The sequence below is a fragment of the Aphidius gifuensis genome, linkage group LG1, assembly GCF_014905175.1.
Source record: "Aphidius gifuensis isolate YNYX2018 linkage group LG1, ASM1490517v1, whole genome shotgun sequence".
NCBI lineage: Eukaryota > Metazoa > Arthropoda > Insecta > Hymenoptera > Braconidae > Aphidius > Aphidius gifuensis.
In genome coordinates this window covers 22,407,312-22,422,926 of record NC_057788.1, presented here as the reverse complement: position 1 = coordinate 22,422,926, position 15,615 = coordinate 22,407,312, and the positions used below count along the sequence as shown (strand labels likewise).

The 15,615-nt window shown below is 24.4% G+C and overlaps 1 protein-coding gene across 6 annotated transcripts in view; it reads left to right on the top strand.

The window, feature by feature from the left end:
- Positions 1-15,615, top strand: part of LOC122852983 (afadin) — a 46,584-nt gene that overhangs the window by 1,044 nt on the left and 29,925 nt on the right. For 2 of the 6 annotated variants that reach the window (XM_044153193.1, XM_044153154.1), the window contains exon 1: positions 13,560-13,809. In XM_044153193.1, coding sequence (XP_044009128.1) covers positions 13,793-13,809 — 17 coding nt within the window. In that variant the 5' untranslated portion in view covers positions 13,560-13,792. Of the gene's footprint in view, positions 1-71; positions 199-280; positions 1,409-4,787; positions 5,360-13,559; positions 13,810-15,615 lie in introns of those variants that run through there. The other 4 variants (XM_044153184.1, XM_044153176.1, XM_044153170.1 and 1 more) reach the window with 3 other exon arrangements.

The following is a 15,615-nucleotide window of genomic DNA, read 5'->3' as shown; positions in this document are numbered from 1 at the left end:
TTGTCAATAATTACTCCAGTTTGATAAAAATTTGTAACATAATGTTTATTTAATATTTTTAATGTTTACAGATACAAAAAAGTGTAGCTGAAACCTCTAATGTGTTTATGAAATTCATAAAATACAATAATTAAAACTAGGATAAAAAAAAATGACCAAGTCGGTTTGTCATTGGAGACAAAATCATTTTTGAGTACAGTTAGTTAATTTATATTATTTTTAAAAATTGAAATATAGACTCAAACTTATCCAATAATAACTTAATAGTTTATTGTTACAGTTGCACCACATTCATCCATGGCAAAAGCATTGATATTGCTAATTTATGTGGAATAAAATTTAAAAAAGCTTTAATGATGCAGATAATAAAAAAAGGAGAACGTGCAAAGAGAGTCACTGCACTGTTTAAACTAATTTAGACAACTGAGGCTGTTTTTATGCTAAAATATAACATGAAAAATACCAAGTGAATGATGTTAATGCTAAAAGTATTATAACGTACGTCGACTTTAGTTTGTTTTACCCAGTGCTTCAAAAATTGAGTGAATTGTTTATAAACTTTTTGATAATTAAACAATTATGAAATACTGGTACACTTGAATCCCCCAACAAAATGCATCAAGACCATCCACATCATATTATGCTTCAACAATGATGAATCTTTGATAATGAAAAATTAATCCTTAATTATTATGAATTTCAACTTTAATTGGATTTACGAATAATTAAGTTAAATTGAATCTCAACACATGTTTTTTTTTTACAACAAAATTGAAAAAATTGATGACATGGTGCTAGTGTTATTAATTTCTATGCTCTTTCCAATGTACCACCACTTATTATTGTTGTTGGTAAACATTAACTTGTTTAGGTTGAGCTTTATCAGTGTGTATGCATGTATGTATTGATGTTAGCCGCTGAAGTTGCGCACAGTAGAACCGCTGTTGCTGTTCAGAGTTTGAAGAAAATTGTGCCTCTACTAGAAAGAATGCTAAAAATTTTATGAACAGCTAGCTTGAGAGATCCTCTTTTCAAAGTAATAAATCGTTCTGAAATAATAATAACAATAATAAACTTTTTATAATATTATTAAAAAGTGAATCATCAAGACAATAAGAATAAACTATTAAAAATAATTTATTACAAAAATCGGTTGATATAAAAAAACATAATTAAACTAGTTTATAAACTTCTGTGGTGTAAAAGTAATGATGATGGTGGTGAAAAGTGATCATTGTAGTGCTTGTGTTGTGTGTGATCTAGTGTGATCATTGAACCTGTAGTGCTGATCAGATAAAATCATCATCAACCACTACATGACGTTGCTGATCAAAGAAAATCATCATAAACTACATGGCCTTGGAGCATTTTGATGACTTGCTTGGAAAGATAAACATCCACTCGAAAGGTAGGATTTTATTTAATTAATAATTAATTAATTTATTTGTATATATTTGCATTTATGATCTCGTTCAAAACTCCACGATCCTCTAGAGTATATTCATATTATTTTTTTCCGTTTTTCTCCGATATTTCTCCGGTTTTCTACGAATTTATGCGATTTACTCCGATTTTTTCCGTATATTGTTGAATGAAAATTTCGTAGAAAAATCGGAGTAAAACGAAAAGTCATGTTTTCCAATTATCTTCGATTATCTCTGACTTGTTCCGATTTTTGTCCGCATTTTCTCCGATTTTCTCCGATTCTTTCCGAATTTAAAAAAGAAAATTCTATTTTGAAAACCGGAGAAATCATTTTCAACAGGGTCTGATAAAGTGGATGTATTAAGCTGTAGTTTACAGAGTTTATCTTTATATGTAGATTTAAGCTCTGCTTCAGTAAATTCAAACGATGTTGATATTTCGTTAAACATTGACATGTCTGTTAAATCGTTGAATTCTGAGCCAATTCTTGCTAAGGCAACTTTACATACACCAGTAACAAAAACAAATCTACTTTTACAACTTTTCAATGTAGTAAAGAAAGCTTTTATTGTTTCTACCATTGAATCGCTCAATTTGAAATTTGGTTGTCAGCTATTGATTGGTGCGTCATACTCATCAATGAGAACTACAGGGTTTTTGTTTTCAAGTTCTTCCATCAATTGAGTAAATAATAGTATTGAATTATTTCCATCTAATTCTAGTTTAACACGATTTTTTTTTGTATTGCGTTCGATTCGGTGGGTCAATGGTTTCTCAAATAATTCCACAGATTGGTTTTGTAGATTTGAAAAATCAAATTTAATTACTGGATGTATTTTCCCGTCATATTTAACTTTCGAGATGCAGCAATTGTATTTTTTAAATATATCTTTCCCTCCACTAAATATTAGTTCAATCGTATCTTTGCAGAGAGATTTCCCACACACGTCTCGGAAATTTTATCAAATTATAAATATATTCAGTTTTATCTACGTAAAAACCTGATTTAAAAACCTCTATTATATTAGCATCTCCACATAGAATCATTTTCAAAAATAAAGAAAAAAAACAATTATAAGCTGGAGTAAAATTAATTGATTTGTATATATTTATTTGAATAAAATAAAATAAATAAATAAATAATGAACAACATAAATGCTTTTACCCTGGTGAAAATGATTTCTCCGATTTTCTCAGATTTTCTCCGATTTTTGAAAATCGTATAGTAATTCGGAAAGAATCGGAGAAAATGCAGACAAAAATCGGAACAAGTCGGAGATAATCGTAGCAATTCGGAGATATATTCATAAGGTTATTCTGCTTTTTTTATACTTTAATCCATGTATTATGTGATAATTTAAGTTTTATGATATTGATTAGATGACACATATCGTTATCGTTATCATATACATCAGTGTATATAGAAACACCAAGTAGTTTATTATTAAATCCATCAAAATTTGCTGCTTCAAGCGCAACATCATATTTTATTATAATACTTTTATGGCCTTGACCAGAATGACTCTTTTATCTATTTATTTTTTTCAACTACCTATTTTATTTTTAAAATATTATGTTCGATGATAATCGAGAAAACTAAATGCACTACTGTTGAAAAAAAATAAAAATAAAAAAGCTAGACAAAATTGTGTTTCCTTATCAATTAGTCATTAGCCCCGATTGTGCTCGAACACGTTGAAACTTTTATTATTTTTTAATTAACCAACCAAGATTTTAAGTTTTTAGTAACATTAAAAGCACTCTTTAATAATTATAAATAATTAATTACACTATTATTATTTATTTGCTAAATTTAATTGAAAATATTGAATAATTTTTATTTTAAATTATTTTTGTGTATTTATTATCAAATTTTAATTTATCATTTTGAGGTTTATAAATAAATAAAAATGGTAGATTATTGTGTTTATATTGATTGTTCATCAAGAAATAAATGTCAAAATGATGGATCACAAAAAATATTATTCAAATCACCAAAGGTATGTGTAAAGATAATCATTTTATTTTTTTCAATATTCTATTAATATATCATGATAATTTTTTTTTTTTTTTCTTATCTTTTTTTTTCAATGATACTCTGGGTTTTTTTTAAAAATATTTTTCAATTCTTCGTATATTTTTATTGTTATTTTTTCCTCAATAATTATTTATATATTTTATTTTTATCTTTAAAATTTTTTTTATAAATCAACAGGATATAAAGCTTTTGAGTAAATGGATATCAATTCTTCCTCGATATGGTGTCATTAAAAAACCTTTTTCAAAAGAATTTTTTGTTTGTAAAAAACACCATGATCATATAAGAAATGATCCAAATGTACGTAATGAGAAGGTCAATTAATAACAAATGGTATTATTATTTAATTTAATTAGAATTGATTAATCAAAATATAATATATAATAATAACAATAATATATAATTAAAATTTTAAAATGGCAGATATATAAAATATCCAAAAAATAGATATCCAAGAAATATAAGATTTGTTTATCAAGAATTGGTTGAATTATTTGACAATAATGAAGATATTCTTGCTGAAATTTTTAATTCAAAAGTTTAAAAATATATAAGATGTACCTAATTTTAATTTAATGTTACAAAATTGTTAATGCAATACTTAATAAAACTGATTTTTTAAATAAATAAATAATATATGTTTGTTATTTTTAATTTTAAACTTAAATGACCATAAATATCTTGATTATTTTTCTATTAAAAAAACTAGCTTAATGGAGTAAATGCATTTTTAAAAATTCACTTTCAAAATGCATAAAAAAAAATAAAACAAAAAAAACCACATTTAGGGCAACAGTGGCGCCTCCATATTTTACAAAAAAAAATATAGAGTCTGTCTCTTTCAGTTCAATGAAAAAAAATACTATACAAACAAAGAGAGAGAGAAAAAAAACACTTGTACATCATGAATATCGTATATAAATGCATGATAGTTATATATATATATATATACAAAAAGTACACATTTACACTCAGTGCCGGTGGGTGACATCAGGAAAACATGGGGCCTTTGAAAATAAATTTAAAAAAAAAGTTACTTATTTATGTGTGTGTGTGTGTGTGTATGTGTACAACTTCAGAGAGAATTCAGAGAATTGTACAAAAGAATGAAGCGAAAAATAGAAAGAGAGAATGACGATGAGAACCGCGGGGCACCGATGTAAAAAAAAAAAAAAACAAAAGAAAGAAGTGAAGGAAAAAAAGGGAGAGGGTACTGCAGACGACCTGTCGGCTGTGTATGTGTGTGTGTGTGTGTGTTGACTGTTGTTCCCCGTAGTAAGCGTACCAACCAAAAGCATTGGTCAGTGTTTAATCGTGACGCGTACCGTATACATCAAGCTCCGCATGTAAAAATTTATACATGCTTTATTAAAATTAATTAATATAATTATCATATTCAATAGCGACATATATAAAATAGTTTTTTTTTTTATATAAATAACAAATATTTTTTTTATTATTTGAATACTCCATTATTATTTTTTTTTTTTTCGTTTTAAAGTTTTTGTTTTTTTTTCTGTTGATTATTGTGGTGTTGTCATTTGTTTATCGGTGGTTAATTTTATTGTGAAAAAAAAAAAAAACTATTAATTTTGTGATGTTTATATTATTATTTGTTTAAATAATAATTTATTTTTATTTTGAATATGAATTGCCCCAAGTGGGAAAGGTGTGACGACGTGCAGTTGAAAGAATTACAAATATTTTTTTGAAAAAAAAAATAAATAAATAACCATTATGGCGTGTTGATTTTCAAGGAGAAATTTATCCTCGATTATTTTACTCCAAGATATTTGGATTTTACACTGAAAAAGACAATTTTTTAAAAATTATATTATCAATTTTGGAGCTTTTATCATCATAAATTATTATTGGCAACAAAATACAATAAATCAAGTGAGTATTTATATATATTATTAAAATAATTTATCATTTATTTTGTATAATGTTTCTTAACCTGTTGATGAAGCATTATTTTATGTTTTTTTTTACCTTGGATGAGGAATTCTTTGAGTGAATGGACGGCATTTGGCCGATTTTCTGTCTCGTAAAACTTTCCAATTTTTATATTGGTCAGTGTACATATTTATGAATCAGGAAATATAAAAAAAAAAAAAATACTTTACTTTACCAACACAGGAAATGGAATTATTTTCTATTTTTTTTTTTTTTTTATTCTATTTCATTCTGCCAAAAATTAATCGAATCGGTGGTTTTTTTTTTTTTTTTCTAAATGTCAATTTGTTTGGTTTTTTTTTTATATTGTTTAAACAATATTAGTAAAATAATATTGTTTAAATATTATTCATCTTTTTTTCTTGAAAAATTTAATATTTTTTTAAGCTATTTTTATTGTTTTTAATATTATTATTATTGTTTATTTGTTGCTTCTGTGTTTTTACCTGTATACTGCACAGTTGAGTTTTACAGTGTTGCCAAATCATCAGGTATGACTTAGCTCAGCATGTATACCTGGTTTTTTTTTTTTTCTTTTTAAATTTACCTGTGTTGTGTGTGTGTTGGTTGCAATTCACTCACATGGGTCGTCGTCATTGCTTTCCGTCATGGAGACATTTTTTTCCTCTGATGAAAACAAGAATTTTATTTTTATCTTTTTCTATTATTTAAAAAAATAAAAAAATGATAAATTTAATAATCAATTGTATTTGTTAAAAATAAAAATTTTATTTTTATATTTTATCGATGAAAAAATAATAATAATTTGGCTTTTTTTTTCGATAAAATTTTTCTATATTTTTTGGAGTAATTTTTTTGTTTTTTTTGTTGAATTTAGAATCAGCTATTTATTTATGATATAAAATATTTTTCATTTGTCAACTGCGTACTGGTAAAATGTGTGTGTCTTTAAGATATTTAGTCATCAAAATATGACTCATAATAAGATTATTTAATTTTTTTTTTTTTATTTATTTATTTATCTTTAGTTGACGTGACTAAATGATTTTCTTGTATGATGAAACTTTGTATGTGTTGAGATAGTATACATGAATTAAATAAATAAATACATTGAGTAAAATTGAAAATATATATATTTAAAATTTATAATTAAAATCACAAGAATTGTCAGGTGTTTTTACCGTTAATTTTAAAAACAAATTTTACATTTAAATTTCTGCAGTGAACCAAAAAAAAATAAAATAAAATAAAAAATCAACTTACAAAATAGTTAGGTGTGAGAAGGGTTAAATAAAAATTGAGTTTATCATACGGTACACTAAGTGGGCAAGATAACAAAAAACATCAAAGTCGCAAAATAAATTTTTTTTATTTTTTTTTAAACAAATACAGAGCATAAACGCCCTCTTTTTTTTTCTTCATTTATTTATGTTTTTGATAACGATATATGGAATTTAATCTTTCGTTTAAACACACTGATGTCTCAAGTAATTTTTTTTTTTTTTTTTTTTGTTTTAAAACTGTATCTGTATTTTTAGTGTAATATATTTTTTCAAGAAGAATAATAATAGGTGTGAGAATATATTTTATCATCAACGAAATACAATACGTTTTTATACAAACAACTTCCCAACTGAAATAAAATTCCATAATTATTATTTGAGAAAAAAATAAAATAATAACATTAAGAATGTTAAAAAAAAAAATTAAATGATTTAATTTAATTTTTATATAATAAATAGAGTGATAAATTTTGATAATTGACCCTGAAGAATAGCAACAAAAAATTATAACGTTCTTAGTTAAATTTTTTAGTTATATTATTTTTCAAATTAAAAAACAATTTTACTATTAAAAAATTCAACAAATTAATTAACCCATCAATCTTGTCGATTGAATAAACATTAATTTTTGATAATTAATTAATATTTTTAATTAACAATCATCAATTCATCGTAAATATAATTTTTAAAAATTATTTATATCAAATTTAGTATTCGCATGCTAATGTGAAAAATAATATTAAATTACTTTATAATAATAATTATTATTATATCTATAAAATAATGATTTTATAGTCTTGTTTATATATTATTTATAATAAAAAAAAAATTTTTATATAAATATACAATCGTGCGTATCGAGTACAAAGATCGTTACTCGATATATATTCAACTTAACTTTGCATATATACGTACGTCTCGGTTACTTACTCCATTTACCTCCCTCTTTTTTTCTCTTGTAATTTTTTTTTTTCATTTTTTCATATCTCTTTTATATGCTCTACCACTATTTTGCTTTACAACACTGTAGTTTACTACACAAGGTCTTGATTTTTTTTCTCATCTCGTCTCTTTGGTGGCTGGCATCCATTCTTCAAATAAAATACCATCTTCTCTCGTCGATTTCTACATGCCCCCCTTTTTTTTATACATATAACTCCCCCTCTTTTGCCTTTTTATGTACCCTTTCATACTCATCATCATCTTTTTCTTATCTTAGCTCATTTTCTTCTACAGTCGACTCAAGATCCAGACTTTTTTAAATTTTTTTTCCATGCGATTTTTATCCGCAAGGTCGTTATTTATTTATTTAATTTATTTAATTAATTCATTACGAAATAGTCAAATATATATATTCATTTTTTTTCTTCACAGTTGTATACGTATGTATTTTTTTTTTTTTTTTCTTTTCAATGCTTAGTCAAATTTCTTGTTTGGATAGTTGCAAATATTGAATTAAAATAAATGCTAATGCAAAACTTGTTTTCTAGTCTCATGTATGTGAAATAATATAAAGATGACCAGGTGCTTATATATTTTTAACGTATATTTTGCTAGAAAAAAAAAAAAAAAAAAACATAAATAATTTTAAAATGAAAAAAAAATGAAAGAAATGATGATGAATAGACTATATGTTAGGAGGGGGCTCGTCTAAACAAGTCCATTTAAAGATGTAATATTTGATACATTTAAAAAATAATATAATTTTTACAACACATTTATTATGATTTATTTGAAATATATATGTTTTTTTTTTTTACACCACGTAATTTTATTACGACTGTGGAATGTCTTTTGATAAAAAACAAAAATATTATCATCATTATTATCACGTGTTTATTTTCATGATATTAATCTAATTATCATTGTTCTTTGATATTTTTTTTTCTTCAATTATTATTGTCAAGTTGACTTTGAAAATTAATATTGAATTATTTCTTTTTTATATTTATCATCTTTAAGCTAATTTTATTATCTTAATTTTATTTTTCTTTATTCTCAGTTATTTAGATCACCTAAAAAAAAAAATTAAAATCTCATTATAAATTAAGAACAAAAAAATTACAACTTTAAGACTGTAATCTCTAAAGATATATTGCATAAGTAAATACACAGAGAAAAATAGTATGTCGACATTATTTGATTTAGCAATTGTAATTTTATTTTCATTAATATTGAATTTAGTATTATCATTATTATTTCAACTATAATTATTATATTTTTTTTATAATATATATTTTAATAATAATCAACAAGTATATAATTTTATTTTATTTAAAAAAATCATCATAAATAGAAAAAACATTATAGATTTAATGTTAAAGATGTTTATCCATGAAAAGTAAAAGAAAGTAGTTTCAATGAATTATTTTTTTTTCATTCAACCATCAATTTTTACATTTAGAGAGAGTACATATAATAATAAATAAATAATAAATAAATAAATGTATCTAGGCAGTACAAATATATGTTGCTTGTACATCATCAACACAATATTCTATGATTTCTCTCCATATTTAAATTACCATTCCCACGTTGTCATAAATATATTTTTTTTAATTTGGAGTAATAATGACTTATTTTGTTTTTTATTTACATTATACATTTGTTTTTTTTTTATTTATTTTTTTTTTTTGTTGGTTAACCAATTGTATTATATCAAAAAGTGTCTTGTTTCCTTGTAGTAATAATATCATAAATTTTTTGATATGTAGTTCAACGAGCTGAGTGCGTTTAAGTACGATTAAATTATCATTATAATTTTTATTTATTTATTTATTATAATTATTATTTTACTGACATACAAGAGTTATATATCAGCCGCAAATATAAACATTAAATTATTATATGGTCGTGTGATAGAAGCCCCAACATCATTTTCTAAGACTTCTTTTTTATATATGTGTTTTTTTTTTTTTTACTTTACTTTACCTTTTGTAGAAAAAAAAAAAAAAATGTATATATTGTATGCGTGTAAAACAATTGTTTAAGTATAAATGAAATATATTTCATATCGAGAATTGATTTTACATATTATCATGGAAAATAATATGCAAAAAAAAAAAATGTAAAATAAAAATCATACGTTTTGGTTATACAATTTTTTTTTTTTTGTTACCTGTATTAAGGTAAAAAAAAAATATATATGTGCCTTATTGGTGGATGTATTATTTTTTTTTTTTTTATTGAATATACAGTCAGACTTTTAAGGGGTCGATCGACATTCACCGGCTGTTGTTTAGAGAGCTCAACGTATTATGACGTAACAAGCTAGATTCAAAAATTATTGGGGTGAGATTGTGAAATATAACGAAAATATATAAATATAAATACCTATATACACGCATACACACTTGAACATTAAGAGGGTTTATCATTTTTTTTTTTTTGTCATCTTGAACTTGTATTTTTTTTTTCTATTTTTTAAATTATATAATTTTTCGGTTGTTGTTTATGATACTCTCTATGGCTTTGATAAAAAAAATTTAGAGCAAGATTTAGACCTAAAATAATTAATTTATACAATATTTAAAAACAAATAAATAATATATAAAATTTCATCAATTTTACTCCGAAAAAACCAACCATAAGCCCCTTGATTTTGAATTTAATTGAAATTCTTTTTTATAGAAAAAAAAACATATTTTATATTGTTTTTTTTTTTCTATGATATGTATATTTTTTTATTATATAAATACGGAAATGGTTAATGGACAATACAAAAGAGGGGGAGGGGGGGTTACAGAGGGTGAGTGAATATTGTGTGGTAGTATAAGGTACATTTGATATCATCCACTTTTATACTCTTGTCACCAGGACAACAATGCAATAATAATACTGAGGGTCCCAACAACTTTATTGAGAGAGAGAATGAGAGACCCCCATCATACATATATATTTTTGGCTCCTCACCCCCCTTGTTTTATACTTTATATATTGAATATCATATTATATTTCCATTTGATATAAAAGTATTGTTCATTCTTTATATATACCGGTTTAAGTATAAATAAAAATGTATTTATCATAAATGTACATGATGATGATGGAATGTTTCAGTCAGTATGCCAAAATAATTTTGATTAATTTATCTGAAGTATTGTTGATGATAGTTTTCATGTAATTATATTGTCATTAATCGTTTGACTGTTTTTTTTTTTTTTTTCATTGTGTCAATCTTGTTTTAGAACCCTTAAAAAAATTTAACATATTATCAATGAGAATGATAATAATAATCCTCCTATTGTTGGGCTTGAAATAGAAATTATAATTTTTTTTTTTTTTAATTTTATTTTTAAAGGGATGTTTTGGGGATTATTTATTATTTTTTTTTTTTGTTGGGAAATTGGTTATTGGAATGGAACTTTTTTTATATATTATAAATGAAAAAAAAATCAGTAATTGGGATTTATGATAATGCACTTGTTATAAATATATAGTATATATAAATAAATTTAAACAGGAAATATTTTATTGTGCAAATTCTCATGCAGTAAAGCGTGGCTAAATTGTGACGGTATATATCTCGCGCGCACCTGGCCGGGAAACTACCGGCACGGGATCGGAGCTTATTGGTGACGCCATTTGTATATTTACAGGAGCGTATCAACCAATCAGCATCCCCTGATTTAATATCAAAATATCTAATTCAAATATATATAATACATAAAATATGAATTTGAATGCCGGAAATATGCGAAAATAATTTTTAAGTATTATAAAATCAAGTTTAAAAATGAATAAAATATATATTCATGATTCATTCTTTTATATTTTTTTTTTTTTTATACTGTCCCTTGAACAATTGTGCAATTGTAGCTCTTATTATTTCCTGAAAAAAAAAAAAATGATAATATGCATAATTACAAAGCTCGATCGTTGCATTCCCACATAAACTACATCATCATATCTCTATTATTCTTTAAACAGTAAATTAAAATTCTTGCAAAATTAAAAAAAAAAAAAACAAAATTAATGATTAGAAAAATGTGGCTTGAACAATTTTGGCTTGAAGAGACACCTCAACTTACGAGGCCAACCCCCTTAAGGAATTTCATAATCCCCTCCTAACAAGATACATTTAAAAAAAGAAAAAAAAAAAATCTTTTCTTTCATGCTCAAGCGATTTCTCTAAACTTTGACAGTTTGTAAAAGCCTCACCCATGAATTCCATGACAGTACATAGGGATCGTCCATAAAAATAATTTTCCCCCTTGAAAAGTCTCTTCCTCCCAAGATTATATTATTCCCTATACTATTAAAGTCGAACAGTATCCCTTTTTATATAATACTTCAATATAACCACAAGTATTTTTCTATATATATTGATGCATTTATTTAGGTTAAAAATGAAAAAATTATAAAAAAAATTTAAATACTATTATATCTAAAAAATATTAACATTTATATTTAAAACTCCATACTTTTTTTTAAAAGTATTTTACGTACTAAAATTTATTATTGCAAAAATTTTTTATCGTTTTACTTTTTGACTTGACTTGAACTTTCTCCTCTTCTGTCAAGAAAAAAAAAAGAAAGAGTCCTTCGATCTTCTCAATATACATAAGGCCCAATGTCAATGCTACTAATTTGTAAAAAAATATATACTTATATATACCCGAGTTTAAAAAAGACTATACTTTTTTTCTATGTAGTTTTTAAATTCTTCGAATAACAAAGTCATGAATGCAAAAATTAGAATTTTCATGAAAGGGAAAATAGTATTATGGGGAATTTTTGTTGAATGTTTTTTTTTTCTTTATAATTATTTTTAAAATTCTTTTGGCTATATATATACAAGTTTATGTTTGTTGGGCCTGCTGAGACCCAACGTCAGCGTATTTTGCCGAAGCACGAGTCCTTCATTTTCCCTGATGTTCGTTTCTCTTCATTCTCCCCCACTATAATATCAAGGCCCACTACTACCACCACCACTATCATCATCATCATCACCAGGTTGTAGTATATCGTCAACACGCACTGTAGTACCTGGCAAAGTACCAAAGCCACTAGGTAGATCTCTCATCGAATACCGGTTGATCGCATTGTACCCCTCGTTTTTTTCATTTTTTTTTTTCAAAGTGTACTCTCCCCATACAACCAACTAAACAATCTACCTACTAGCACAAGGATCAGAGGGACATTCCAACGTGTCAGTTGCCCCCTAACTAAATATTATTATTATTAATATTATTATTGTTATTTAAACTAAAAATATATTCGTCTAATGTTGTGCGACTAATTTCAATGGGTTAAAACACACTCGACTTAAAATATCAAGTGCATATTCAACATATTACTCCAATAAAAGAAACATAATCTTTGTTTTTTTTTTTTTTTTTATTATTATTTGTTTTTTATTTGTGAACATACGGCGCCGGAAATTTACATAAATCACCCACTAAAAAAAATTTTATTACATTTATTTTTTGACAAGTTTTTATTATTTTTAACTTGGCATTGTTGTGTTTGGCTTGTGTTTTTTTTTTTGGGCCCGTCAGTGACGCGGGCGGTTTTATACAGTGAACACACGTATATTTTCTTGCGCGCGCATAAATTTTTTTTATATGTAAAAAAGAGTTTATAAGGAATTTTATTAAGACGCCTTAAAATTGTGGTAGCATAAAACATATCAGATAAATTATTAAGTTTGAATTTTAAAATTTAATTAATATTTGTATGAGTTTCGTTGTTTCGTTGATTGTTTTAATCAAGTGTGTGTTAATTTGAAATTAAAATTCATACAAGTGAGTTTTGTATTTGAATGATGATAAAAATATTGTGAATCAATGCTTTCTTTTTATTTGGTGATGAATAAAATATTTTATATAAATCTGAATAATTTTTTGCAAAGAATGTGATGATGATAATAATTAAAAATTAGCAAATAAAAACTTAAAAAAAAAAAAAAAAGACCTTTAAATTCTTGGAAGATGAGACGACACTGTGACCATCTTTCATTTAATACTTTATTTGTGTGTTGTTTTCTTCTGGACTAATGGATATCCAAGATTAGATTATTTTGACTTTTGTTTTGATTATTTTTTTTCTGTTGAGTGTAAATTGTGATCCTGTGACGTAAAACTGTGATTTTTTTTTTTTTATATTTTTGTATTTTTTTGGAGCAAGAATGACTGTTCCTGAAGAGTGAGTAATTTTTTTTTCTATCATCTGAGATTAAAGCCAGATTTCATATCGATTGAATAAATAAATTTAAAAATAGTAACTCCAAATTGAATACATAAATTTTAAATATATAAATAAATAATTTTTTTTTTTTTTTTTCATATTTATTAAGTCTTTAAGACACTTTTAAATTGATGACTCAAATAATTTTTCATGCATTTCATACGATGAAAGTTTTATGCTCTGATTCATTCAATTATTAAAATTGATCAATTAGATAACAAAAACCAACGCCTTTTTTTTTTTTTTTTATAATTTTACTATTATAATATTTAACAAATTATTTTTTATTTTCTTGTTTCATTAAACACTCTTCAACCTTGACTATATTTGCTCGCATAAATCACAGAAATAAATGGGATATAAAAAAAAAATATAAATCTAAAAAATAAATAATAATATACGTTTGGATTTTTATAATAAAAAATTCACTGATTCTTTTCGATTTTTGGGTTTTTTCTTGGAATTAAAAATATATTTATATCAAGGTACGTGTTTTTTTCAAGTAAATACCATTTGCAATCATCCATCCTGTTTTTAAAAAATAAAAAATATAAATTGCATTAAAGAGAAAAGGTATATATAAGAGGTACTTGAAAAAAAAAAAAATCTCATCTACACTGCTACAACATTTTCCCGACCATTTGCAAACTGTGTTTTTTTTTCCACGTGTTTTTATCATTAACATTTTTTTTTTTTTTATTTCAATTTCCTCTTTCATTTTACACTCATTATCTCTGTGTTGAATTTATTTTAAACTTATTAAATCTCAATGTTTATAATTTTTTTTAAATATCATCGTCTCAAGTGGATACAGATAATGAATATAAACACAACTTTTAAAATATTTTAAATATCTCATTTATATTTATTTTCGTTTATTATTATATTCCAAATTAAAATAAAAATTTTGCACAGTGGCTTTTTTTTTTTTTTTTTTGGGTTATTCAATTGTAACGAGACATTTGTTAACTACAATAATTATATTAGTATACTTAATGGTAAATAATTACGTAGTCCTTTTAATGTCACTTTAATAAACATACCTTACAATATTTAATTTTAAATGGCTCATAAAATTTTTGGTATTTTTATTATTTTAACAACAACTCGGTTCATCAAACCCAATGTTAAAATAACTCATTTTTTTGCTCTTCATTCTTCATTTTCTCCCTTAGTATTTTTTTTTTTTTTTTCATCATTTCCTGAACAGACAAATTACATTATTTATTAATATTTTTTTAAATTATATGTATAATTTCTCTTCAATTAATTTTCCAAATATTTGCTTTTTCTTTTTTTATTTTTTTTTCATACGTAAAATCGGATATTAAATTTTATATTTTTTTTTTATTATAATATTCAAAATTGCGTTGGTTGGTTGGTTTGGTTTGGTTTCTTTTTTTTTTTTTGGCACTGATGAATATTGTACTGGCGGATGTGGATTGGAAAATTGCACGGAAGCAACAGGTGTACAAAATAAAAGTGGAATAAGGGCTTTTTGTTATATATACACTCTTTCTCTTTTTTTTTAACTCACTTATTTTATTTCATAACGTGTTCATCATAGTGTCAAGAAAAGAATAATAATAATAATAATAATAATAAATAACAGACAAAAGTTTGACTTGGGTAAATGATCTGCCAAGTCCGGATATGACGTTTTAAAGGGATCATCCCTGTAGAATTAATTTTATTTTTTTTAAAATTTTTATAGACAATGCAATCTGGATATAAAATACTCTGAATAAAATCCCAAGACTTGAA